Here is a 27,936-nt window from a genome sequence, read left to right as displayed (position 1 = left end):
GCAAACGGGGTGTTACACTCAATTATTGGCCTAATGAGGGAGGAGTACAGAGAGGTAATAACCTCCTTTTTTCAGGATGCAATCCCTTTTCTTACGCGATGAACCAAGTAAAAGACTTTTCTGACCACTGCCGCTACAAGACGGTCGAATGTGAGATTGTTGTCAACCTGAGTATGCAGGTCTCTCACCACAGGTTGTGTGCTTAGGGGGCTGCCATTGATGTGGTAATCAGTAGGGGCCATGTTTTTGCTGAATGGTATGATTATGCATTGTTTTGCTTTTAACTTAAGGTCATGACTTTAGCACCAGTTATTTGTTACTGTGAGACCCTCTTGCAGTATGTTAACATCATTGGGGAGTCAATGACAGCACCCAACTTACAGTCATCTGCAAACTTGGTCAGCCACAGACCTTCTGTCTTTTCCTGGACCTCTGAGAAGTAGATGCCAAACAGTAGGGGTCCCAGGACAGATCCCTGGGGAACACCACTAGTGGCAGATCTGCTGTCAGAGGTGGAGGTGCCTATTTTGACTTTGTGGGTCCTATCAGTGAGCAAGTTGGCCACCCACCTGATGAGATAGGGAATTACGCCAAGTTGTGTTAGCTTTTTGATGATGCCCGAGTGAGGAATTGTGTCAAAGGTCTTGGCAAAGTCAAGGTAAGCTGTATGTACTGACTTTCCCTCACCCAGGGCCTAAGTGACAGTCTCAAAAAAGTCAACCAGGTTCCACAGGCAAGATCTGCCCTTGACGAATCAGAATTGGGTGGGGCAAGTGCTTGGAGATTGCCTATGTCCTTGTTTATGAGATTCATAATAATACACTCCATGGCTTTACAGATCAGACTTGTCAAGCTAATGGGGGGATATTTTCCAGGGTCAGTAGTGGCGCCACCTTTGTGCAAGGGGATGACAATGGCAGTTATCCACTCTGCTGGAATGAAGCCTGTACTTAAGCTGTGGCTGAATAGGGTGGTTAATGGCAAAGCTAGTTCTTGATGGAGATGGTACAGAATACAGCCTGGGATACTATCAGGTCCCATGGAAGCTGTGTTCTTTGCCTTGGACAGGGCTCTTAACACTTTATCTACAGAGATGTGAGGTGCGGGACAAGTATTGGGGATGTCAAATGGACCATTGGGAGGGATAGGGAGATGAAGTCTGAGCTAAACCTATCTTATCTGCTAGCAGGTTGGCTAAGTCAACAGGATCACTGTAAGCTGTACCATTAAGTACTAATTTGGAAAAAACCTGTGCTTTGCCATGGAGGTCCCTGACATAACTGAAGAAGGCTTTGTGTTTTCCCTTTGTTTCAGAGGCTAGTTTCAATTCATAATTGGCTTTGGAGGTTTTTATTAGTGATCTAATTTGCTTGTTGAGGCTGAGAATGGAGTTTTTCCAATTTGGAATTGGTTCCTTTTTACCCTTGGAAAACAGTTTCTTCCTTTTGTTGTAAAGCCTGTTGACAGACGATATGTGTTTTCTTGAGGAGCATGTTTTAGTTCTGCTGGGTATGGCTAAGTCCATGCAATTGTACAGGTCCTTGTATACTGCAGTGGCGTACTGCTCAGCATAGCTGTCTGCATCCTCTGAGGGGGGCAGTGGTGTGAAGCTACTGATACCCCCCCTTAGGAGGTTGTAGTCAACTTCTGAGAAGTTTTTTAGCCCGGTTACATCTGGGGGGGGGGGGTTAAAAACTTCAAATGAGACAGGGCGATGATCTGAACTCAACAGGGAAGAACATGCTATGGTAGTGGTACACCGATCACCCATATTGGTGAGAACCAAGTCCAGAATGTTATCTCCCCTCGTAGGGGATGAAACAAGCTGGTCTAGTGCATTAGAACTGATGAAGTCAAAGAATCATTGGGCGAGTGCAATAGTGCAGGAATAGTTCACCCACTGTATGGTGGGGTAGTTGAAGTCACCAAGGATCAGGGTGTTGAGGGGTACCTTGATGGAGTCAAGTTAGTCCAGGTAGGAGGAGTGGGTGTCCTGAGTGATGGAGGGGGGTCTATAGCTGGCTATAACTTGGATGGGTGTCTTGATGACTGTCAGTTGCACCTGGAGTCATTCCAGTGCGTCATGCTGGCAAACCAGTCTGGAGGTGTGCCTGTCCTTAATGAAGATATTGACTCCACCACCCTTAGTCTTCCCAATCTCATTTTGGGGTCGGAATGTGTGGAAAGAAGTATAGCCTGGTAAGGAAGGGTTGCCCTCTGCATCCCTGAACCAAGTTTCCGTGACCGCACAGACATCAGCATCTTCCAGTGCAAGGAGAGCCTCCAGTGAGTGCATTTTCAGGTTAAGGCTCCAAGCATTAAGCAGCGTGACCTTCAATTTGCTTTATAACAGATTTTTTATATTGGAAGATTTGTCTTTGGGACATAGCCTAAAAAAAGGCACAATGGGGAGGCAAGAGCAATGGGCAGGATCCGGAATCCCAGGGGTGACAGGTGGAGGCCATCTCTGGCAAAGCATCAAGGCCCGTCAACCATGTCATCCCAGGCAGACAGATACTACCCTTGGAAAGACACTAGAAACTACGCCAATTGTTGAAATCAATTATTTTTTGTTGGTATAGTGGTATAAATCTTGGTGAAGGTAGGATACTGTTTAGGGCTAGGGTCATACCTGCCTAGTACACATACTCTGAGAGCTCAATCATGTCTCTCTTCATATAGTCCAGGGAGGTACATCTCAAGTCATTCACACCAACATGGACAGTGACAAAGCCATACTTGTACCTGTTGTGGAGAGACTTAACTGCATGTGTGATGTGGCGGATTCTGGCACCAGACAGACAACAGATTGTGACCTTCTCTTTGTCAAGCCTGGTGAGGGGGACATCGGTGTGTCTCACAACTGAGTCATGAATGACTAGTATGTTTGGTTTATTGTTATGCATTATGGGCTCCGTTGGTTTATTGTTATACCTTATGAGCTGTGTTTGTGAGACACTGGTGTGTTGTCTGCTGTGTGTGATGTGTTTGATGTTGTGTGTGGAATGTTTGCGAGTACGTTTTGGAGGTCTCTGCTGTTTAGGTAAGTTTTTATTGAGGACCTCTGCATATGTGGGTGTGTGTTGTGCTTGGCTATGAGATGTGGGTGGCATGGTGTTTGTGCTGGCAATCTCATCTTTGTCATAAGGACTGTGGCGTGAGAGAGCATAGATTCCGGGTTACTGATGTAGATGGATTTCTCGCAAGTAGAAGAATTATGTGCTAGGAGAAGAGGGTCGTCAGTAAACATGAGGCAGTTGCTACACTGTCTCAGTATGCCCATGTCGACCAGGCTGGCATGAGAAACTGATGGTAATTGTCTATACATAATGTTCCGAATACTTGGGCGGACTTATGGAAATAGAGTTTTGTTAAGGGTTTGTCCACAAGGGGGTAGACCACAAAAACCTTCTTAAACGTAAAGTAACGCCTGAAGTACAAGTGCTAAAACCAATACAAAGATGCTTAGAATAACAGATACATTTAATCAAGCTAACATTCAGTAATAAATGCAGCAGAATAAGAGCACACGACAAAGCAAAATAAGGTAATAAAGTAGGTAGAGCACAGTTACAGTAAGAGCAGCTGAATAAAGTGAAAAGAAAACTTAAAGCGGAGAGGGAAGAAACAAAAGATAACTCAAGATTAAGAAACTAAGGGGACTGGCCTTCCCAAATGCTCTCTCTGTACACAGTAGACAGAGGTGATGAGATGAGACTGGTAGGAGTGCTTGAAATAAAAAAAGCAAGGGGGTAGTCTTTCCAAAATGATCTCACTGTACTCGGTTGAGTGAGCAAATGAGATGGGGCTGGGAGGAGTGTTCAGAGAGAAATTTACAGCAGGGGAGGGCAATTCCAAGGCCACCCAGTTTAAGAATACAACACTTGGTCAGGAGGGTGGGAAAAACAAACTAACTGCAGACAGACACCATCGGTATTCAATGAAACAAATAAATAAATGCAGTACAGTTTTGTTAACAATCACTGAAACAGAACAAGTGCAAAAACGTATGCTTATATCAGCTGTGTATAGCCAGATGGTAACAGAATCAGTCACAGCCAGCTAAACAGCTCTGCTACTGAGCACAAATACAAATACCAGTAGTATAAAACAAAAGATAGACCACCAGGCAATCAGTTAAACAAAATAAATATGCCTCTATTCCCCCAGGCAATCAGATAAACACAAAATAAATAAGCCTCTATTCTCCTGTTGACTATCCACATAATTAATTAGGTTAGTCTGATAATTTTACCTGCTGTGAACCCATGCTGGAATTCACTATGCAGCCCATTTTGTCCAGAAACCTTATAAGTCTGAACTTCAGGACTGTTTCCATTGTTTTATTTTTCCAAAGTCAGACTCACATGCTTATAGTTCCTTCAGCTTCCTTGAGCTGCTCCTTTTTATTTACTTAAGTTTGTTTACCAGGGTTGATCAAATCAGACCAAATGAAGGTTCAGCCCTGTCTTTGCAGATGGGCACCACCACTGCTTACCAACCATCCTTAACAGAAACCTGGATAGTTCGTTCAGTATTTTAACTAAAACCACAGCAGCCTTTTGTTAGGATCTTCAGCAGGATCTTGTCTAGTCCCTGCACCTTATCTTATTTTAACCCCCCCTGTGCCCCCTGCCACTTCCTGAGTCCTTATCTCCTCATCTGTCTATCCCTCCAAACTCCTGCATTGTCCACTCAAATTGGTATTAACATCAATATGAAAGCTTTATTAAAATTTTTGCTATCTTAGCTTTTATTTTTTGCCTTTCTCAAGCAAATCCTTCATCCTCTCTCTTAAAATATTTGAAGCCCCCCCCCCCTTATGCTTACTGCTGAATCTTTTCTCTATCTTTCCCATTTGCATTTTCTCAGTTTCTGGTCTCCACAGTACCTCTCATCCTACCCCTGTAATTCCATGTCATCTATTTTTTTCTGTGCAGTATAATGATCTGTTTCCTCTTCTCTCCCTCTACCAAGACCTAACACTTTATCCACTTTTTTCCCACACTCATCCAAAATGCCCTCTTTTTTTCAGTATTCCACATCTTTGTTATCTAGCAACTGTCCTAGACCCCTGTTTATGAACTCCCATACCACCATAGTAAATACCCCTAAAATCTCAGATCCTTGTCACTGTGACACCTTTTGGCTCTTTTCCTTAGCTTGTGTGAACCATACTTTTGCACAATCACTTTGAGCAATGGAACTTGATCTGCAGACTGCTCAGTTTGTCCACCCCCCCCAAAAAAAAGAGTGAAATTAAGGAGTTTCCCTTTCCTTGTTCTAACATTACCTTCTGCTCAAACATTTCCATGCTGAATACCATTATCAGATTGTTTCCTATGTCTCATTGGATGAGGTAAAACACTAGTCTACTTCTGGCAGACTGGTGTCACCCTTCACCACACTCTTTCTTCCTTTCCACACTCTCTGGATCCTTCTAGTAGTTTACTGAACATCCCCTGTACAGAAGTCTCCATGTAGCAACTTTTCCCTTTCACTCCTGTGAACTTCTAAGCAGTAAAGTTTCTTGAAGACTCCTCTATCCCTTACTCACTGCCCCACCCCATCCATTCCTCTCAACATTCTCCTTGCAGTATCATAGTGTGTATAAGGGAATGCATGTCTGCATGCATCCCCATGAGTTAAACATTTCTGGAAAATATTGGATTGAACGAGCACATAATCCTTTCTAATAACGAGTCTGACAAAATGGCTTTCAAACCTGGCTTTGTATTACTTGTAACCATAATGAAATGCTTAAAGCGTCAACATAGTCAAGAAAAATTAGTTTAATCTTAATTTGCAAAATCGCCATGCACTACAAACAGGAGGCTATCATGAATTCACCAGTCAAGCTCAATGTACTACAACATAACACTATCAGTCCTTTCATGCTTATTACCTTCCTTCCGTTATCTTAATACATTCCCATCTGCCATGTCTCAAAAGGACTTTTCTTAATAAAAATCCAAAGGAAATAGACTAGAAAAACAACTTTCTATTTCTGAGTAGAAGTACAGCCATTTTTATTTACAGTGTTGAACTTGGCTTAGAATTTCTGAAGCATCAATTTGTTTTAACTATCCTGAAAAATTAAAACACACAGCTGCTGAAGAACCCTCGAGTAACTGCTATTGTTAAGTAGTTAAACTACTTGGTCTTGTCATAGTTATGATTAACAAGACGGCCTCACCTGGTCTACTTTCAGAGGCAGACTTTTGATTTTTTTTTCTCATTAAGATTATTTTAAATCTACAAAAAGTTAGCAAGGTTTCATGATCTCATATAATATACCTTACACTGTTAAATGTTTATTAGAAAACCATTTCAATCTAATTCCATTGCTTAACTAAAACCTCAGTATTATTAGAATATTTACAATTACTTATTTAATTATATCCTTTACTATAACTGATTGACTCAGAAAACATACTAGGAAAAAAAATCTTTTCCTCTGGACTCCTATTCCACCTGAATAACGACATTCAGTGAAGCAGACAAAAACATTCTGAGCTGCTTTAGTTACTAGATCTTTGTACATTTGTTTCTATTCATTCTTTTATTTTTCTGACTACCTGTTTAATCCAATGGAAATTCACAGGAGAACCATACTATCCTGGCTCTCTGTGGGCATAAGGCAGAGAAATTACTCTTGGATGCAGGACAAGCCCACTGCAGGGCAAGCAGAAAAATACACAGACAGACAGACACAGACAGACACACACACACAGACAGACACACACACACACACAGACACAGACACATAGACACAGACACATAGACACAGACACATAGACACAGACACACACACTCACACACACACACACACTTTACAGGACAAACAATTCACCTATGATTATCTTTGTGATAGGGGTGAAAATTGAAGGACTTGTCAAAACTCTTACAAACATTTGTATAACTTCTAACCAAAGTGAGAAAGAAACAGGAACTGTAAACTACCTTTGCTTCACCACTAAAGAAAAATGTTATACAATACCTGTTCATTGACGGATACTGTATCCTTCTGTGACAAAGTTCCTGCATCCATAACCCTTTCAAGGAAAACAAATGTCTTTCATACCTGGACAATGTAAGCAACAATAACATGTTAATAAATTGTTCTCTGAACTCTGTTTCAATTTTTGTCAGGATAGTACTGCCGAATGTACAATTATTTCTTGAATAATTTACTGAAAGACTTACGTTAGTTGGAAAGGTAGTCCAGTGTCATGGTTAAAGCACGGCAGTACAAAGCATTGGATTTCAAGTTAAAATCCAACCATACAGCAAGTGATCCAGTTAGTGTTTCAGCCTCCCCCAACCACAAACCTTGGTAGAAGCAGGTCTCTGAAATAAAACAAAGAATTTCAGTTGGGTACTCAGTGTACAAACTGAGAACTGCACAAGAACTACACAGACATGTAAACCTCGGACAGAAACAACAAGTGTAAAAGAGAAAATCAAACGACATCTCGTCAGTCTATTTACCTTTGTAATGGTTTACTTAGAGTACAGGATGGGACCTCCTCCACCAAAAAACATGGTTAGCAACTGTTTACAGGATGCCTTTTCTTTTTCAGTACAGCAAATTGAAATACCACCACCTCAACCTGCAGAAGAGGGGTCCTGAGTACATTACATGCAGTTAAAAACTGAGAAGGGAGCACAGAATGCTTGAGCATGTAGCTACCCACCATCCACATGTACACATTAAACACCACTACTTTACAGAACATTTTAGCTCCATGACTGACGGCAAGGTTTGTTCAAGCTGTATACTCCCTTAGCCAAGCGTGACAATACACCCAGACAGCAATCAAACATAAACAAAACTGCTTTATTTATTACAAAGTTCAAACATGCTTTCACATTTTAAATGAAAGTACTTTAATGGTTGTCTTACTGTAGTGCCTGAAAAAATACAGTTGTTTAAGTAAACTTAGATGTTCAAATGATCACTGGTGCAATAGCCTACTCTCTACAGCTTCATAGGTGATCACTAGACTAATGCCACAACAGCCTTTAAAAGCCTAGCAATAACACCCAGGATATGACAATATCATATCTTAATTTACCACATATGGGATAGGGTAGTGAGTGTTTGGGTGTTGGAGCCCTGAGTCACTTTGCAGACTGCCTCTGCCCATAAGAGACATGGGCAGTACCCTGGGAGTAAATTTAAGGTTCCCCATCCATTTATCCAGATTCCTTCTGACGAAGGTAAAGGACTGGCTTTGTTTTACGAAAATGTTAAGTTTATTCCATTAACAAGGTAGCCTTTGGGATATGAATATCTCTCTCTCTCCAGCAAGTTGTGTTAGAGGTACAAATAAGGTTCAGGTCCATGGAACACTTAACCCTTGTATACGTTTTCTAGCAAATATGTAACATTTTCATCAGAGATGGGAAAGAAAATGCCTTGTAGGTCAGGCATAAGTCCCCTCTCAATACGATATGAGAGAGAGTAAAGGGATAGAGCCTTTAGCCAGTCTGCATAAGATATGTGTTGTAATGCTTTATAATTTTTAGTGAAATACCTCTGGGGCCACTCCAGTTGGTGTAAGTGCCAGTTAGGTACATGCAGAAGGGAGCACTGTACTCCATTATGGGCCAAGTACAGTGGCACTATGACTTCCTTTGATCTTGATGCTGTAACTTTACTTATAAATCGAGCCTCACAGAAGGATTTCCTCACTACCATAGCTACCTGGTGATCAAAGTTTAAGTTACTGACTATCTGTGTTAACAGTCCCTCACCAGTGTGTCTACTGTTATCTGATTTATCAAAGGGTATGATAACACATTTTTTTTGCATTTAGTCACAGACCATGGTTTTGGCACCAGTCATGTGTCATTTTTAGGCCTGTCAGTAGGATCTCAACATCGCTTGGGGATTCAATGATTACTCCCAGCTTACAGTTATAGGCAAACATGATGAGCCAGAGGCCCCAACATTGGCCTTCATTTCAGAGAAGCATATAACAAACAGGAGGCAGCCATGTGGCAGTAACAGGTTTTTTTTATCGAAATGGATTCACCTATCTGGACAACGTGTCCTGTCAGTCAGACAGCTGGCTATCCATCTGATGATGTAGAGGTTTATGGCTAACTCAGTAAGCTTATTTATGATCACAGAGTGGGGAATTGTGACAAAAGCTTTGACCAGGTCTAGATAAGTGGTTTGTACAGTTTTACCCTCACCCATGGCCCTGGTGACTTTCTTGAAGAAGTCCACCACATTGAGCAGGCAGGACCTCCCTTTGACAAAGGCAAACTGGATATAGTCCAGTGTTTGGAGAGTTTCTATGTTATTGATCAGGTCCATGACAATTCTCTCCATGACCTTGCAGATAAGACTGGTCAAGCTTATGGGTCTGTAGTTCCCTGGATCAGTTGATGGGCTCCCCTCGTGAAGGACAACTGCTGCGGTATTCCTCTAGGACAAAACCCATCCAGCAGCGGTGGTTAAAGAGGGTTTTGAGTGGCCCTGATAGATTCTGTTTTAAGCTATTTAAGAAGCATCCTGGAATGTTGTTGGAACCCACTGAGGCTGTGTATTGGCTTTAGTGAGCGCCATAAGGACCTGTTCCCTTATAATGACTGGTAGGGGCATGGTTATTGGTTATGAGTATTTTTTTGGTTGTGGTAGGAGGTGATGGGGGAAGAAGTTTGAACTGATCTTGTCAGCCAGCAGGTTAGCTATAGTTTCAGGTTGGGTGTAAGTGTTGCTGTTCATGATTAATTCAGGACATTGCTGAACGTTTCCCCTGAGGTTCCAAACATAATTAAGAACAACTTACTTATGATTATCTTTCACCTGGGAGGCTACCTTTGCCTCACAGTTTGCTTTGGCAGACTTGACCAGCTTTCTAACTTGTTTGTTTAGATTGGGGAGTGTCTTTTTGCATTGTTTTGTCTATTCCTTCTTGGCTTTGGAGAGGATTTTTTTTTCCGTTTGTTGAATAGCCTATTAATACTAGGGGTCCATCAGGGTGGTTTATTTTAACCAGTCATCGTAGGTTTAATTCGGACAGGTACTGCCTCCTCTATGCAGCTATGAATGTGGTTGTACAGTGCTTTTGTGTACAGCTCAGAGTAGGTCTCGATGTCATCTGGGTTTCCAGGGGCTTGGACGTTTAAGGAGGTAACTGGCCTTAACAAAGTTCTTAAGAGGTCTGGAATTTGATGGGGGTTCTGGGTTAGTTTTAACAATAAAGCAGATTATTTTGTGGTCAAATCTTACCAGGAAGGAGTTAATGCAAGGCACGGCGCAGCATCCCCCAATGTTCTTGAGTACTAGGTCTAGGATATTTGTACGTCTAGTTGGTGAGCTAACTAGTTGCTCCAGGGTGTTTGCGGTGAAGTCCAGAAACCTCTGAGCAAGTGAATTATGGGTCGTATAAAAGTCTCCCAGTTTATGGAAGGGTAGTTGGAGTCACCCATAAGTAAGGTGCTAGGCTGAATATGAGATTCCAGTAGGGTTAGGTAGGAGATATTATTTTCCAGACTCGTTTTAGGGGATCTGTAGTTAGCAAAGATATAATAGCACCTATGGTTAGCTGGACATGGAGCAGCTCAAGCAAGTCATGTTGTTGGACCAGTCTGGCAGTGTACTTGCCCTTTATGAACACTGGGACACCTCCTCCCTTTGTTTTATCCTGAGATGAGGGGAATCTAAATGTATGAAAAGCACTGTAGCCTTTGATAGCGTGCGCTATCCATGTTTCTGAACCTTATTCCAATGATTGCACATATGTTTGCATTTTCCAGGGTGAGGCGTGCTTCCAAGGAGTGCAGTTTTTATATTTAAACCCCTAGCGCTGAGCAGCAGTACATTTAAATAGTCATAAGTGATTTTTGTTATGTCGGAGGGTTTAACAACTTGGCATGTAGTAAAAAGGCACTATGGAGATACGGTTTTTGCCAGTATCCAGAAGCCAAGTGGTGACAAGTGCAAACCACCTCTGGCAAAGAAATACTGATCATGTCTCCCCAGGCTGACAGATACTGGATTCCCTTACTGTGACATCAGAAACATTCATTTAAATCAATCACTTTTTTGCTGGTACAGTGTCATCATCATTGGTGAAAGGATGCTATTCAATGCTAGATTAACAACCACCTGGGACACATCAAAGAGCTCCAGCATGTCTCTCTTCATATAGTCCAGTGAGGTACGTCTTGGGTCATTTATGTCCACATTGATTATGACTGTGTCATTGGTACTTATGGTTTAAACTTTAAAGGCCTAAGTGCATACGTAATCTCGCAGATCTTGGCTCCAGACAGACAGCTCACTGTGATTTCTCCTTGTTTAATCTAGTAAGGGGGACATCAGTATGTCTTACAATGGAATCCCCAATAACTAGAATGTTTGCTTGGGTGGTGTGTTGCCTGATGGACTTGGAAGCTAGGCTACTATGATTTTCAGAGTTATGTGTTGTGAGAGGTGCTATTGTTTTTTTGAGTGCACGCAGGGCCACTAAGAGATGCTTTTAGGAGGTCTTGGAGGTTTGGGTAGATTACAAGTGAGTACATCTGGATATGCAGGTCTATATGTCTGGTTCTTCCTTAGTGTTGGTAGTGAGTGATTTTGGTATAAGCCTGACAACCTTGTTTGCATTTCTCGTGTGTTCATGTGACAGCTTTGCCTCCAATAACATTGTGTATCTACATCTCTCATCCACTGTGTTTGTCTGTTCTAAAATTAAATGGTTGTCAGCGAAAATCAGGCAGTTACTACACTGACTCAGGATTCTCATATACACCCACAAGGCCAGAAACAGAGATGAAAGAGAAGTACTTATCCATTTTACCAGATCCTTAGCAGATGGGAAGGAATAGAGGACTGTCACTTAAAGGTCTCAGTGAGAATGTTTAGTAGAATACTATTAGGTGACCTGCAGTAGTGCTGCCCTCTGTGTAAACTGGCAGCTCTTCGAGCAGCTATGAACAGTGGGAGACTATGCAGAGCACTTTCTATAGAGGATTTTAAACTGGAGAAGTTTACTTGTATACAAGACACAAGCAACCATGCTTGTCCACTGCGCAAATTTCAGGCTTTTATAACCAGCAGGATGAGACTTTTAAACAGTTAAGCCCTCAGGCCAGTCAGATAACACACAATAAGCCTTTCACCAGCAGTTCCCAACTCAGATGGGTTGAATCAGCCCTCTGCTCCCACTAGAATGCTGAATAAAACCCACTTACTTTAAAACAAACTGGTTTTAAGCTCGAGTGCAGTAACAAATGCTTTACAACAAAAGGCAGTACAGTAACAGTAATCCTTGGAAATAAGTTCATAGACCCTGAAAAATATTCCCAAATACAGAACAAATGTGCGCAAATGTAGGAGAACTTCTACAAACACAAATACTTTGAAAAACTTAAGAAATATTTTGGCAAACTCAGAACAGCTTTTGCAGTGTCAAAGGAGGCTAGAAAAGTACAGTTGTGTAAAATCTTCCCATAACAGTAGAGGTCCTTCTCTTCACTGTTGCAGTATTGCTTACATTATTTTTATTTATTTATTGTTCCTAGCCCTGTTCTTTTAGGGCCCAGTCTCCCTATGTCTGTTGGCATGAAAGCTTTGAAGGGCTTGGCGCTCAAACTTGTCTTTTTACTCAACTTGGCTTGGGCTGACTAATGGTTTGGATTTTAGGAAGGTGCGCTGAAGATTTGGAAGCTGGCCGTTTATTATAACCTTGCAGGATATAACCCATATATGTCCTTCCATATCACAGCTGCAGTATTCCTTATATTAGGGATCCCCTGCCAAGGGTAGCCCAATGTCTGGCCAGTATACCGAAGCCTTAGGTTGTAACAGGGACATCATACATCACAAATATCCTCCTTGGTCACAAAGTAGGGCATAAAGGTGACTTACAGACAAAACGTCCTCAGAACTGAAAATCTCCAGGAGGAACAACAGTCCAAGGAATAAAAAAACATGCATCCAGAAGGAAAAATAAAAAGAGGGAGGAGACAGGAATGAATACTGCAACAGTGAAGAGAAGGACATCTACTGTTATGGTAAGATTTTACACAACTGTACCATGTTGTTTCATATCACTGTTACAGTATTCATTACATTAGGAAGAGTACAAAAGCTCAAGAGCAAAGTTGGGGACCAGTAGAGCCCTCAAGAAAGCCATGCAGGATAGCCCTGGAAATTATATCCAACTTATAATGCTTTGTAAAAGCATGCACAGAAAACCAAGGATGAAGATGGTATCCAATCCTTTGAAAAGAAAGCACCAGAAAAAGCGCCACAGCCCTGGCAGAATAAGCCTTAACAGAAAAAGAAAGGCCTTTCCCATGAAAAGAGTAACAAAAGGAAATGGACTTACAGATCCAGGAAGAAACAGTTTGCTTAGAAACAGCCAATCCTAAAGACCTAGGATGAAAGGAAACAAAGCTGCTCAAATTTACCAATGGCTTTAGTTTTACCTAAATAATACATCGGAGATGTCTACGCAAATCCAAGGTGTGAAGAACCTTCTCACTAGCAGACTGTGGAGAAGTGAAAAATGAGGGCAAATGAACAGACTGATTAAGAAACAACTCATTAACCACCTTGGGCACAAAAGAAGGATTACTACGAAGAGACACCCTGTCCCTATGAAAAACTAAAAAGGGAAGGACAGCCATAAGGGCCTGAAGCTCAGACACCTTTCTAGCTGAAGTAAAGGCCAAAAGAACAGCACTCTTCCAAGTACAATCTGCAAGGAAGAAGCTGAGGGTGCAGCCTCAAACGAAGCCAGAGTCAATTTTTCAAGAACAAAATTAAGATCCCAGAAAGGAAGAATAGGCTTCCTGAGAGGCCTAATATGAAGGATGCCTTTACGAAAATATTTGACCTCAAATCTAGAAGCCAAAGGAGGAGTCAAAGGCAGATAAGCCGAAACAACTGACAGATGGTCTTTAACTGAAGAGTATGCCAATCCAGCATGGAGCAATTCACACAGAAAGAGAACCAAAGGAAGTTCCACAGAAAGTGGATCCAGGTTGCTTGCAAGACAATAAAACAGTAGATCTCTTCCATTTGAAGAGAAAGGGTTTCCTAGTAGTAGGTTTCCTGGCCTCCTGCAGAGCCCAAAGCGTATCATCAGAAAAAAGGTGCCTAAAAGGGATCAAAATCCTATCATCCACAGTGTCAGTTGAAGAGTGGACAAATGGGGATGGATGAGAGATCCGTTGTCTTGTGTGTCACCCTGTGATGACTGCCCTTGGCCAAATGCAAAAGAGGGAACCAGTGCTGTCTGGGCCAAAGGAGTCACCATCAAGATTTGGGGAGAATCTTGCACTATATCGAACAGGACACGATATGAGAGGAAGGGGAGGAAAGGCATAAAGAAACATACTCTTCCAAGAAAAAGATAGGGTGCCCACCTTCCAAGCCGCAGGACATGGGACTCTGGTGCAAAGTTGTCTGTTCAGAGGGGAGGCAGTAAGATCTACCTGAGGAGCATCCCTCTGGTGGACAACGTCCAAAAACACATCTCTATGAAACATCCATTTGTGAGTCTGTGTTATAGAGCTGCTCGGACAGTCTAACACAATGCTCTGATCTGAAGGAATATATACAGCCTGAAGATTCACTGGACAGCCAAATCCCAAACCTGAAGAGCTAGTCTGTACAAGAGGTAAAAGACCCCCCCCCCATTGCTTTTTGATGTATCACATCACAGTGGTGTCTGTAAAGATTCTGAAGGGCTAGAGAATAGGGAATGGAGGGACTGAAGAACCAGAACAGCTTTCATCTCTTTAATGTTGATATGGTCCTTCTTTTGATGAAGGGACCAAAGGCCCTGAAGTTTTAAAGGACCGAAAGAAGCTCCTCACCCCACATCTAAGGCATCCGAAAAGAGTTACTGAGTGGGGATTGGGGGCTGAAAACAAAGCCTTGGGCTGAGGGACAGTTTACAAATCCAACAATGAAGCTCTGGCTTGAGGCAGGGAAGATGAGAATGGTGAAGCCAGACTGACTTTAGAAACCGCTGTAGCTTTGTCATATGAAGTCTGGTAACAGGAAGCATAGGAATGGTGGAAGCCATGTACCACACAGCCCTTAGAAAATCCTTGGCTGTAATTGAGACCAGAGGAAGAAGGGATTGAAAAAAATGCAATCAGAGTTAAAACCTTGGAGGTGGCAGGGTTGCCAGCATAGGAATTGTCTACAGCTTGCACCTGAGAAAAACATGATCCTCTGAGATGGGAGTCAGAAAAGATTTTTGGAAATTCACTGTAAACCCTAAGCTTTGCAGGAGGCAAATAACACAGTGAAGATGCTGAAGCAAAGCCTCTGGAGAGGAAGCTTAAAATGAGCAAATCATTCAGTTAAGGAGAAATCTGTATTTCCCTCATCCTGCAAAAAGCAATCACATGACGAAAGCTATGGTGAAGACCCTTAGGGCAGTAGAGAGGCCTAAGTGCAAAGCAAAAGAACTGAAAATGCAAGGAAAAAACAGAGAAACTTAAAAATTTCCTGAAATGGGGATGATTAAGAATACAGAGATAGGCTTCCTTGAGTTCCAGAGAAACTAGGAAAACCTGAGGTAGAAGAAGAGGAGGAAACAATGTTTGAAGGGATAACATTTGAAGGGAAGGAACCTTTAAAAAGATGTTGAGCCGGAAAAGATCCAGATTAGGTCTCCAGGGGTCTTCTTTTCTAAGAACCAGAAACATTCTGAAATAAAACCCCTTCCCCCTTTTGAAACTACTTGGATGGTGCCTTGAGACAAAAAGCTCAGAAGAACATCCGGAAAAAAAGGTAGCTGTTCCTAAAGAGGTTGAAAAATGCCCAGAAAAAGGAAGAAGGGATTTCCAAACTATATAATACCCCTTACGAATGATTGATACAATCCAAGAATCCTGAGTGATCCTTAACCAATTGTGTAGGGATAGGGAAAGATGAAGAGATAAGAGGAATTTGGCTTAGAAAGGAGGGAAGAAGACAGCCAGACAATGAGGCTTCGGAGTTGTAGGAGTCTGAGTAGACTTAGTAGAAGGAACCCTTTTTACCTTTGGGAGGAGGGTGAGACTATGTACAAAGGTAGACTTGGTAGGACAATTCCCCTGAAATTTGGGAACAGGGGAAACAAAAATATTTTTTTAATTCTTGCAAAGCCTTACCTTTTTCCTGAAGAGACCCAAGTTCAGCAGCTGCAGAACCAAACAAGTTTTTATTGTCAAGAGGAGCATCCATCGATTTAACTTTAATATAATCAGGCAGAAGCTGAAGGCAAAGCCAAGAATAGCACCTTAACACAGAACCAAAGGCAGAAGCCCTAGAAGAGACATCAGCTGCATCATAACTACATTTAATGGAACTTGAGAAGAGGACTCCACAAAGAGGGCCGAAGCCTTCCTCTCAGAATCAGGAAGGTCTGAAATAACTTGAAACGCCTTAGCGAGAAGGTCTAAAACATACTTGGTCATATGGGTCTGGTAATTCACAGCACTAAAGGCCAGAGTAGCAGCAGTGCACACTTTTACCCAACCTTTTCATTCTTCTGCTGTCTTTATCAGAGGGAAGCAGTTTAGTAAAAGGTAAAAGCTTGCAAGGCTTATTAAAAGAAACAGAAATAACACAGGGGTCGGCAGAGGGACACTTTTGCAATTATCATGCAGCTTATAAAACCTATCAGGTTTCTTAGCAGCGGGGGTTGGGAAGCGATCCTGAAAAGCTGCTGAAAATGTGTCCAACCAAGCAGCAAGAACATGAGGAACAACAGAGGGCTTAGGAGACTCAATTTGGAATAGTTTATAATACCTTTTCTGGGTATCACAAGCCTGGGTGCAGTCCCACTTAAAAAAATCCATCATTTATGAAATAGTTTCCCTAAAGGAAATCTCTTCAAAAGCAGAATCTATAGAGACCTCCTCCTCCAAACCACAATCCAATGGAGAGGGAATCTGGGAGGAATAGGCCAAAGACTCTTCATCAGAGTCCAAATCCTCATTAGAAGATTCCTGCTCCCTGGGCCTCTTAAGAGTAGTAGAAGACCAAGTGGGGGTGCAGGAACATAGACTCCCTGACAGGACTTCAAAGGCATATGAAGACTGAATAACCCTTGTGTAAAATCCTGCCACTCATGCTAAATCCTTAGGAGCAGGGGAAATATGCTTTGTCTTCTGCTTCTTTTTTAAAGGGACGTCTGCCCTAAAGATTTTAGGAGGGTTGGACCCCTGCCAACACTCAATTATTGTAGCAGGAATCTTCTCCCTAACAAAATATATCTGAGGGATGAAGGGGTGTTCCGCAGATTGAGCCGTAGTTCCCACTGAACATCAGAAACGGACAACTGTAGAGCCTCCATGAACATGCAAGAAGACGACTCATGTTGGCCTCCAAAGCGGTCATGGCAGAGGAATCTGACAAACTGTGCAATCCTCCAGATTTTCACCAGCCTCGAGAGAGACGTCCAGAGAGGTGGTATGGCAGCAGAATCTTCTTCTTCTTAGAAGATGGCTGACTCTCAGGCAGGGATGATTCCTCCAATGTACCCTGCGCCAACAACTTAAAACATTGGTTTTCCAGGTAGCTGAATAAGGGGGAGAGATGATTAGAAAGAGAGAGGTGGAGACTCAGACATTCTGGAAGGGAAAAGGGACTGCCAGGGTGGGAGGGGAGGACAAGGTCTTTAAATAGTCATTCTGACTTGTTGGACAGTCCCTTCGTTTTTAGTAGTTCCATTCTTTTTGGAATCCCCTTGCTATCTCTACTTAAACTTCCATTTACCTGCATTTTGTTTAGACTGTATTTTGTTTTTTGCTAAAACAGGATAAGGAGTTAGAGAATCCCTTAGAAACTTTGGAAAAGGACAGCTGAAAAATCTTAAGAGATTCCCTGAATCAATTTACCCCCACTCATCAGACTTTTTATCACTTTTGCAGCAGAGGGGGGCAAAAACTAAATCTCTACCCAAATGAGAATTTAAAATCACATTTTAATATCTGGGAGTTTTTGAGAATGCAACCAGACAAACCTCCAACATAGTACCAGTGCCCAAAGCCCTTGAAGTACAGCTGAGGGTCGGCATAATTTTTTAGATATTTACCGCACAAGTAGTACAGGGTTTAATTCTTACTAAGAAAGACTGGCTAGGCTTAAAGTGGTCCACAAGGGCAGCTAGCCTAGTACTTACCTATGAACACACACTTTAAACAGTGAACACTAACTCGTACAACAGAAGAAACTAAATTATTTAAAGCAGATTTTCCTTGCATAAAAGCTCACTCAGACTCTGTCACAGCTTGCTGTGAGGGAAAGGTTAGTTTTTGCTTTCTTGTATTTTGAATTGCTTCACTGCCTTTTTCTATTTTGTATATAAAGAAGTTATGTACTCACCATAACGTTCCATGTAAGTAGTTCCATCTCGCCTTCATTCATCACTGATGGGTTCGGAGCTGATCCTCGGCTCTGACACGGCCGACTAGCAAGCTCAAAGTTCTCCAGTAGCTCAAGACCCCACCCCTTATCCCATGATGGGAACGTTATGGTGAGTACATAACTTCTTTATGTGAAGTAGTTCAATCTCGCCATTCATTCATCACTGATGAGTAGCGTCCCTAGCACCCTGATCTTGGGTGGCTCACGGAAGTACACTCTTCTGAACCGTAGAACCAAATGAAGCCCTGTCCCTGGAGGCCTTATCCACTTTGTAATGGGTTATAAAAGTGTGAGGTTTAGACCAGGTGGCTGCTGCACAGATGTTATCCAAAGGTAATTTGGCTTGAAAAGCTGACGAGGTAGAAACTGCTATGGTTGAATGAGCCTTTACCTTACTAGACAGTGGCATATTATGAGAAGCATATGTATAGGTGATGCAATCCGACAGCCACTTAGACAGGGTTGTTTTAGTAACTGGTTTACCTTTCCTGGTCTCAGAAAAGGACACAAAGAGCTGATCTGATTTCCTAATGTCTTTGGTTCTGTCCAAATAAAATCTAAGTTGTCTATGAACATCGAGTTTATGCAACATATATTCCAATTTGTTGGTAGATTAGGGAAGAAAATGGGTAATTCAATGACTTGATTAATGTTAACCTCAGAACATACTTTGGGCAGAAAGGATGGATTAGTTCTGAGAGATACTCTGTCAGTATTGAAGACCATGTAAGGGGGCTTGATGGAAAGGGCTTGGAGCTCTGACACTCTACGGGCTGAAGTGATGGCTACTAAGAAGATAGTTTTCTATGACAAGAATTTTAGTTCACAAGATGATGCAGGCTCAAAAGGAGGAAGAATGATACGAGATAACATAAAATTCAAATTCCAGGAGGAATAAGGTGTCTTCACTGGAGGCCTTATGTGAAAGGAACCTTTTAGAAAAGCTTTACACAATTGGTGAGCCATAATATTCAAACCATCAATTCCTAGATGGAAATTAGATATAGCAGCTAATTGTACTCGTACCGTAGCTGCCACTGCTCCTTTGTTGAAGATTTATGTCAAGAATTGTAAGATAGAAGACAATGGCGCTTGATAAGGGTCAATGTTGCGGGAAGAAGCCCAAATGGAAAATCTCTTCCACTTACTACGATACAATTTTCTGGTGGAAGGTTTGTGGGAAGCCAACAAAATCTGACTAGTGTCATGGGAAAGATTACAGAGCCTGGCTATGCGGGGAATTGGAGCAGCCAAGCGGTTAGCTTCAGTGTTTGCAATGACGGGTGAAGATTCCCTGACGGATGTGTCAACAAGTCCAGAACTGGGTCCAGGATCCATGGATCTTCCAGAATATGATGATAAAGAAACGGGAATCAAATCTGCTGAGGCCAATGAGGGGCTATGAGGATGATTGTCCGTCCCAGCGACTTTGCTTTCTGTAAGAATGTGGAAATCAGGGGAATTGGTGGAAATGCATAGAGGAGACCCAGGGGCCAATCGTGGACCAGAGCATCCCTCGGGGAGTGACCTGGCGTAGGAATTAGGGCAAAATGGCTTCTGCATTTGTTGTTGATGTGACTGGCGAAGAGGTCGCAGGAAGACTGGCCCCATTTGAGGAAGATTCTGTCCGCAATCTCTTGTTTGAGGGACCATTCGTGGGGCAATAAGATTGCTCTGCTCAGTCTGTCCGCTATTACGTTGGATTTGCCCGGGTGCACTGCCAACAGAAAGAGCTGGGACGACAGTGCCCACTGCCATACTCTGAGGGCTTCTCGGCAAAGGGGATAAGACTTGGTCCTGCCTTATTTGTTCAAATACCAGACCACAGACATGCTGTCTGTATTGCAATTGTCCCTAGAGGAAGAGAGTCCTGAAAGTATTGCAGCGCTAGAAGTACTGCTCTCATCTCCAGGACATTGATATGCAGATGTGATTCTTGATCTGTCCATGTGCCTTGGGCAGTCTTTCCCTGAAATAGCCCCCCCCCCCACCCTATCAAAGAAGCGTCCGTGGTCACAGTGGCAACAGGAGGGGGAAGCATGAAAGGATGTCCTATTGTGACATGAACAGACATCAACCACCACTGAAGATCCTTCTTGCAGGAATTTTTTATCAGGATCATGTGACTCACTGGAAGTTCTTGGTAAGACCATTGCGTGAATAGAAGTCATTGAAGGATTTTCATATGCATCCTTGCTAAGGGGATTGCTAGAATAGCTGCCGCCATCAATCCTAGAGCTTTCAATACCTCCGCTGCTGGTGCTTTGTTCTTTGATATTAGGGACATGATGTATTGGCGAAGAATAGAGATTCTTTCTGGCGGAAGGCAGAGAGTGGTGGTTAACGTGTCTAGTTCTGTCCCTATAAAAACGATATGCTGCGATGGCAACAAGGCAGACTTTTCGAAGTTGACTGTAATGCCTAGCTGATTGCAGTGTGTCAAAGTAGCCTCTCTCGCTTGAAGAAGCTGATGCCTGGTGGTGGAGGTAAGGAGCCAATCGTCTAGATACGGAAACACCTGGAATCCTAGACGACTCAGGTGAGCCGTGACTATTGCCATGCACTTGTTGAACACTCTGGGGGGGCTGTAGTGAGACCAAAGGGCAGGGCTCGGAATTGATAATGATTGGCTCCCAGCCGGAAACGCAGGTGATCTCTGGATGGTCTGGCCATCTTTATGTGGTAGTACGCATCCTTGAGATCGATCGAGCACATCCAGTTGTCCTTTCCCAACAAGGGGAGTATGGACTGTAGCGTGACCATTCGGAACTTTTCTTTTCTCACAAATTGGTTGAGTCTGCTGAGATCCAAAATGGGTCTCCAGTCCCGTTTTCCTTGGAACCAAAAAGAACCTTGAGTAAGTTCCGAATTCTGTCTGGTCTGCTGGGACTGGCTGGATGACTTTTTTCTAGCAATCGGCATACCTTTATTGCTGCTTGTCCCAAATGACTAGGTGGAACGACTGGGACTTTTTTGATGGGAAAAGGCCTGGTGGAGAATGGTATGAAATACCGTCTGGAAATGATACTTCGTACCCAACTGTCGTTTGTTATATTTAGCCAGGCTTTGGGGTACAAAGATAAGAGACCCTCGACTGCCTCCAGAGTAGGACAGCCGGGCCTCCCTTCAGGAGCGCTGATAGGATTGACCAGAGAAGTGATCTCTGTCACCCTGGTGTTGCGGACCCCCTCTGCCGTGAGGGTGGCGCCTTCCATTGAAACCCCCTCTTCTGCCTCTGGAGGGGGACTCTCCACGTGTGTCTTGAAAGGCTCCTTGGGCTTTCTGGAACCACATCTTTCCTCCCCTCTGACCTTTGGGAAAGGGTCGAGTGGGGGTGGAAAAATGGACTCCGATGGCAGACAGAGACTTTCCTTCTTGCTCACACCTGGTTAAAGTCTCCTTCACCTTTGGCCCAAACAAGGATGAGCCGTCAAATGGGGTATTAGTAAACGAAGACTTGAAGGGTTCCGTGAAGGAACAGAGTCGCATCCAGGCATGCCTACGGAGAGCGATTCCTGTACCTGCGGCTCTACTCGAACCATCAGCTGCGTATGATACGAGACTCATGGACGAGTTGACTATCGAATTGAGGGTAGAGAGCTGAGTGGCAATCTTATTGGATACACTCAAAGCTACAGCACCCTGAAGAGTATCTCCCAACTCTTTAAGGAGATCTCTCTGCAGTCTGGTAAAATGTGTCGAGTAGTTCAGTGATCTGAGTGAGAAAGTCGCTGAACTGAACATGCGTTTCCCATATCTAATGAAGCTAAGACACAAACACAAACTGGATCCGTACTACCAAAGGAAGAAGCACCACAGTGTATCCAACTGCCCAAATAAATCCTGCAAGCACGATGAGTTAACGTACTGTTTATTACAAAAAACAAAAAATCACATAAAGCGCTTTTCATCAGGCCACATAGCCCAACTTCTATAGATAATTATACAACATCGGCCATACACTAAATAGGAAGTGAAAAGGAAGTGAAAAGTCAGCTGGTTCCTGAATCAGCTGCTCTTAAAGTGGCAACCACCTTCATTCATTACCTAAAATATATAGCTGAAACAGTTCTCATCTAACACATTGTTTTAAAGCAATATTTTAAAATAATAAATAAATAGTGTAAAAAATCAGTGTAAAACATCTAAAACCAATAATTATCTATTATGTAATATAATGCAATTAAAATTAACAGTGTATGTATGTATTTATACTTTTTGTTTTATGTTTGAGTATAATAAACCTTAAAAGCATGTAAAAACATGTAAGTGAAAAACAGCAAAACCTGACTTAAGAAGCTGAAAGTCAAATACACTCTAAGACAGTAGTATGCATAGACCATTTTAAACACAGCACAATAGTCAACTCCTAACCAAATTTTTAAGTTGTAGAATGCACTTATTTGAATACAATTAATGCTCTTAGAGAAATTAGAATGGACTTGGCAATTACGTACCTTTGCATGTTACCCTCCGGGCATTAATTAACGAAATGTATTCAATTAAGTGCATTCTACAACTTAAAAATTTGGTTAGGAGTTGACTATCATGCTGTGTTTAAAATGGTCTATGCATACTACTGTCTTAGAGTGTATTTGACTTTCAGCTTCTTAAGTCAGGTTTTGCTGTTTTTCACTTACATGTTTTTATATGCTTTTAAGGTTTATTATACTCAAACATAAAACAAAAATATAAATACATACATACACTGTTAATTTTAATTGCATTATATTTCATAATAGATCATTATTGGTTTTAGATGTTTTACACTGATTTTTTACACTATCTATTATTTTAAAATATTGCTTTAAAACAATGTGTTAGATGAGAACTGTTTCAGCTATATATTTAAGGTAATGAATGAAGGCAGTTGCCACTTTAAGAGCAGCTGATTCCTGCTGATTTAGGAACCAGCTGACTTTTCACTTCCTTTTCACTTCCTATATAGTGTATGGCCTATGTTGTATAATTATCTGAAGAAGTTGGGCTATGTGGCCTGACGAAAAGCGTTTTATGTGATTTTTTTGTTTTTTGTAACAAACAGTACGTTAACTCATCGTGCTTGCAGGATTTATTTGGGCAGTTGGATACACTGTGGTGCTTCTTCTTTTGGTAGCACATTTCCCATATCTATCCATGATCCTAGATTCTCTATTAGGAGGATGGATAGATGAGGAAGTCTCAGACATTTCCTTTTTGGTGGCTGCCGCCACCACCATGGCATCAACAGGGACTCCCTTGGTCAAAAAGGACTTATCCACAGGGGCTGAAATAAACTTATTAGGCCTCCGAGGAACAGGTTCCATAAATTCTGGAGACTCCCATGCCCTACAAGAGACCAGATCCGTAAGCTCATCGTAGGGCGGAGATACCCAAGAGGTGGAAGGTTGAGACCCAAACGCCTTCAGGAGAACCGACTCGTCCTCAGTAGGACTCTTGGACTGCCAATCACCCCTCTGCCTAAGGATTTCAAGAATCGCCTCAAAGGAGATGTCCTCAGAGGGGGATCTGGGGGACCCTTCTGATTCATCCAGGTCGGTGTCCGATGTGATAGACTCCTGGGGGGAGTCCAAATGCCTCCTCTTGCATAATCTCTTCCTGGGAACCTCTTCAGGGGGAACTTCTGGAGAGGTCTCAGAAGAGCAGGGAGCGCCCTGTGGGGCTACCTGAGGCTCTGGGTCTCTACGCTTTGGAGGACCGGAGGAAACAGAAACAGACACAGGCACTTTAGGGGAAGAAGAGGCCAGACCTTGAGATGAGGAAGTCTTGGGAGACAACACTCGCCTCATGGCATCGAAAGCACCTCTGCTCCGAAGAGAAGGAGTCGATGGCTCCGATGGAGCCGCGATCTCCTCCCGCACCGAAGCCATGGGCTCCGAGCCCGAGGAAGGAGCCGAGCACACCCGAGCAGAGGCCCCGAGAGGAAGAGTCGGCACCGACAAATCGGTGGGACTATCCTCCCCGGACCCGACTGGAGAGTGTCGGCTCCTAGAGTCCCCGGTCGGCGCAGAGAACGGCCGAGCAGATGGAGCCGATGACACTGGAGCAGGTGTTGGCTCCAAGGGATCTGCGATCATCAGGTCAGCCTCCTCCGGCTCCGAAGGTCCGATATGGCTCAGAGGAGGAGCAGACAATTCAAGGGTAGTGGTCTTTGGCTCTGACAGTTGTGTCTGAGTCGACAGCAATTTAACTAGGCCTAGTGCCTTCAAGAGTTTCTGAACCAGCCAGTCCATATCCAGATCAGATAAGCTGACAGAGGACCTGGAACAGTGGACAGATGGAGCCAAATGGAGCAATATGGAAGGAGGTTTTTCAGTAACCGGTTCCAAGGCCATGTCCCGTTTCAGAAAAGAGCAGACTGTCGGCTCCAAAGGCAGTGGAGCCGAAGTCACCACAATTTCTGACCTCTTTCCTTTCTTGGATCTAGAATCAGTGGAAGACTTAGAAGATTTGGATGATTTACTGGCTCCATCCTGGTCAGACAATGCCTCAGAAAAGGGTTGTTTAATGATACCCCTATTAATCAACTTCCTCTTCCTTTCAGCTAACACTCTTGTGGAAAAGGAATGACATATGCTGCAAGACTCTTGCAGATGTACCTCACCCAAGAAGTAAACACACTGCACATGAGCATCTGTGTCTGACATTTTCTGTCCACAGTCTGGGCACTTTTTAAACCCTGACTTTGGATGCTTGTCCTTGTCTTCAGACATTACACAACTCAAGCACACTGATTAACTAAGAGCTGTTTTAAACTAAGTAACTCACATATACATACACACAGCCCAAAAAGGGGCACTAACAACTAATAACTACAAACAGTAATTAGAGATCCAAAATGATAGTCCCAAAGGGGATTACTGACTAATCCTAAGGCCAAAAGGCCGAAGGCAAGATAGAAATACTGTGGAATGGGGTAACAACACAGAAAAAAGTACTATTTACTAACTAGTATATCTGCTACTATGAATAAAACAATAGTATATAAAAAATTGAAAATATAACTTGCTGAAAGTTGAAAAACTCCCAATAGTCTCGAGCCAAGCTGGAAACCAAGAGATCCGTGCCACGGCAAACTAGATCTGAAGTAATTCCAGCAGTGCATCATGGGATAAGGGGTGGGGTCTTGAGCTACTGGAGAACTTTGAGCTTGCTAGTCGGCAGTGTTGGAGCCGAGGATCGGCTCCGAACCCATCAGTGATGAATGAACGGCGAGACTGAACAACTTCACATTATTTATTTTCTTTACACTGTATTTTACTTGTATTCTATTTTTAATTGCATATTTAAACTAGAAAAGAGACCAAGCTGCATCTCTTGTGAGTCACACAAAAATTAGGTTATCCCCATCCACCACCAATACTTGGGTGCTGTCGTGTTTTTAAACTCAACTGTCTTTTCTAGTTGTCTGCCCTATGTTAATTTGATCACATATTACCTTCCCTCTCCTTTTTCATTGGCTATTGTAAGCACAAAAATTATCACTTTGTGAAATCACTCCCATTCAGCTATTTAAATGTATTGGCCATCCCACCATATTCCATAGAACAAGAATGCAAAGTCCCCACCCCCTTCCAATCTATCTTGCTCCTTAAGAATTGGTGCCTCTTCACTTGGATAACTAAACCTCAAGATCCCCCTCTTTCATATCTAACTGTTTAGTGCACACTGCACCTCTTAGAATATTTACACATTTTTTCCATCTAACCTTTAAAATCTACATCTACTCCAAGACCACCAATTACTGGAGAGCGTACATTCTCCCTCTCAGTAGTCAACTTGGGACTAGTGCTTTTGTTTTGCTCCTGGTGAGAGAAGAAGCAGAATGAATTGATTCCTGGTTGTTTCTGATTGGGCACTGAGTGTTTGACCTTCCTAATTGGTCTAGTTGCTATTCAAGGCATCTACCAGGAAAAGGCTACAACAACCCTACAGACCCTTTCACCTTCTGAGACAAGACTGTTGATCACCAAAGAGCTTGTGGCCTGCTTCTCATTTTGGGACTGGTGCTTCTGTTTTGCTTCTGGTGAGAGAAGAAACAAAAGACCATTGTATCCCAGCAGCATTGAAGTTGTGGTGAGACCAGCAGCAGTTGCAGCCAGGCAGTAGCCATTCAGGCAAATCCCCTCTTTTTATCATTCTTGGCAAGTTAATTCTTTCTTTTCAGTAAGTACTGTTTGATTTGCTGCTATCTAACCTAAACTGAGAATATCTCCCTAAATACTTCATCCATAAATCATCGGGGTCTACTTTTTAGTTTCACCCAACGTGTTTGGCAGTGCCCAGTACAGACGAGGACATCCTGAGTTGACATTTTTCCTGTAAAAGCACACTTGAAGTTTCACAAATACCTAGTTGCACACAGGACAACTAGTTTGCATTGACAAACACTGCTGCCACAGTTGCAAACCAGATATTCATGACATTAGTTTAAATTTCTCACTCCAACCTTCTAATCAATAAAAATGTCCGTTTCCATGGATATGAACTTTCCCACTATCTCCGTTACCAGCATGGTGGATATGTTTACAGACAACCAGTTAATTGTCAAACAAAACCGATATGGTGTGTGAAAGATGTATTTACACAATGTCACTGGAGGCAAAGCCCTTCATTACAAAAAAAAAAATCATTTCTAAAGTCAATCAGGTTGTCAGTAGTATACACGCTGCACCCATCACACATAATCCAAAGCAGACATATGGAAGCACATATGCTGAGGCACTTATGTAACATTCAAGACAAAGTACACACAAATACCTTCAGCAGCCCTGAATGCACTCTTTCAAAACAACACCCACATCAACACATACAGCTACATCTCATGGAGACTCTACTTCTAAGCCCATAAGGCAAGCCACCACACAATCCAATATTCTAGTCACTGGAGACTCCATTGTGAGACACACTGATGTCCTCTCACCAGGCTGAGTAAGGAGAAAAAGTCAGTCACGGTTGCTTATCAAGGGCCAGGGTCTGCCACATTACGCACACACTAAGGTCACTGGACCACAAGTACCAGTATGACTCAGTCATAGTCCATGTGGGAATAAATTACCTTGTACCTCCCTAGACTATATGAAGAGAGACATCAAGGAGCTCTTGGAATATGCGTTCCAGGCTGGTATCAGCCTAGCATTGAGCAGCATTTTTACCTTCTCCAAGGATGATGCTACATTACAAACAGAGATGACTGACTTTAATAATTGGCTTAGTTTCTGGTGTCATTCTAAGGGGGTACAATAATTCATCCAGCATGGAAGATGGTCAACAGACCACCCTGCTGTCCCAGGGATGGTCTGCACCTCTCCCCTCTAAGCTTTTGAATATTAGCTAAGACATTGTCATTCCCCCACAGTGCCTCTTTTACACAATGCCAAACTGAAATTACTTCTGACATAGCAAATCAAAACCAATAAAATCTAAAGGTGTTACTGCTCAATGCTAAGAGTCTAAACTTGAAACTCTACTCCTTACAAGCTCTCTTCACCCTATAGAATACCGATATCTGTGCGGTCACCGAAATATGGTTAAAAGCC

At 42.6% G+C, this 27,936-nt stretch overlaps 1 protein-coding gene across 2 annotated transcripts in view; it reads right to left on the bottom strand.

Annotated features, from left to right (window-relative positions):
* The window catches only part of POU6F1 (POU class 6 homeobox 1), a 438,794-nt gene that overhangs the window by 357,685 nt on the left and 53,173 nt on the right, over positions 1-27,936 (bottom strand). For both annotated transcript variants that reach the window (XM_044083449.1, XM_044083450.1), the window contains exons 2-3: positions 7,207-7,350; positions 7,001-7,084 (exon numbers count right to left, since the gene is read on the bottom strand). In XM_044083449.1, the coding sequence (XP_043939384.1) occupies positions 7,001-7,051 (51 nt within the window). In that variant the 5' untranslated portion in view covers positions 7,052-7,084; positions 7,207-7,350. The remainder of the gene's footprint in view (positions 1-7,000; positions 7,085-7,206; positions 7,351-27,936) is intronic.

Source organism: Protopterus annectens, chromosome 9.part0 (genome assembly GCF_019279795.1).
Source record: "Protopterus annectens isolate FY-2018-M chromosome 9.part0, PAN1.0, whole genome shotgun sequence".
NCBI classification, from domain to species: domain Eukaryota; kingdom Metazoa; phylum Chordata; order Ceratodontiformes; family Protopteridae; genus Protopterus; species Protopterus annectens.
This window is presented reverse-complemented; position numbering and strand designations above follow the sequence as displayed.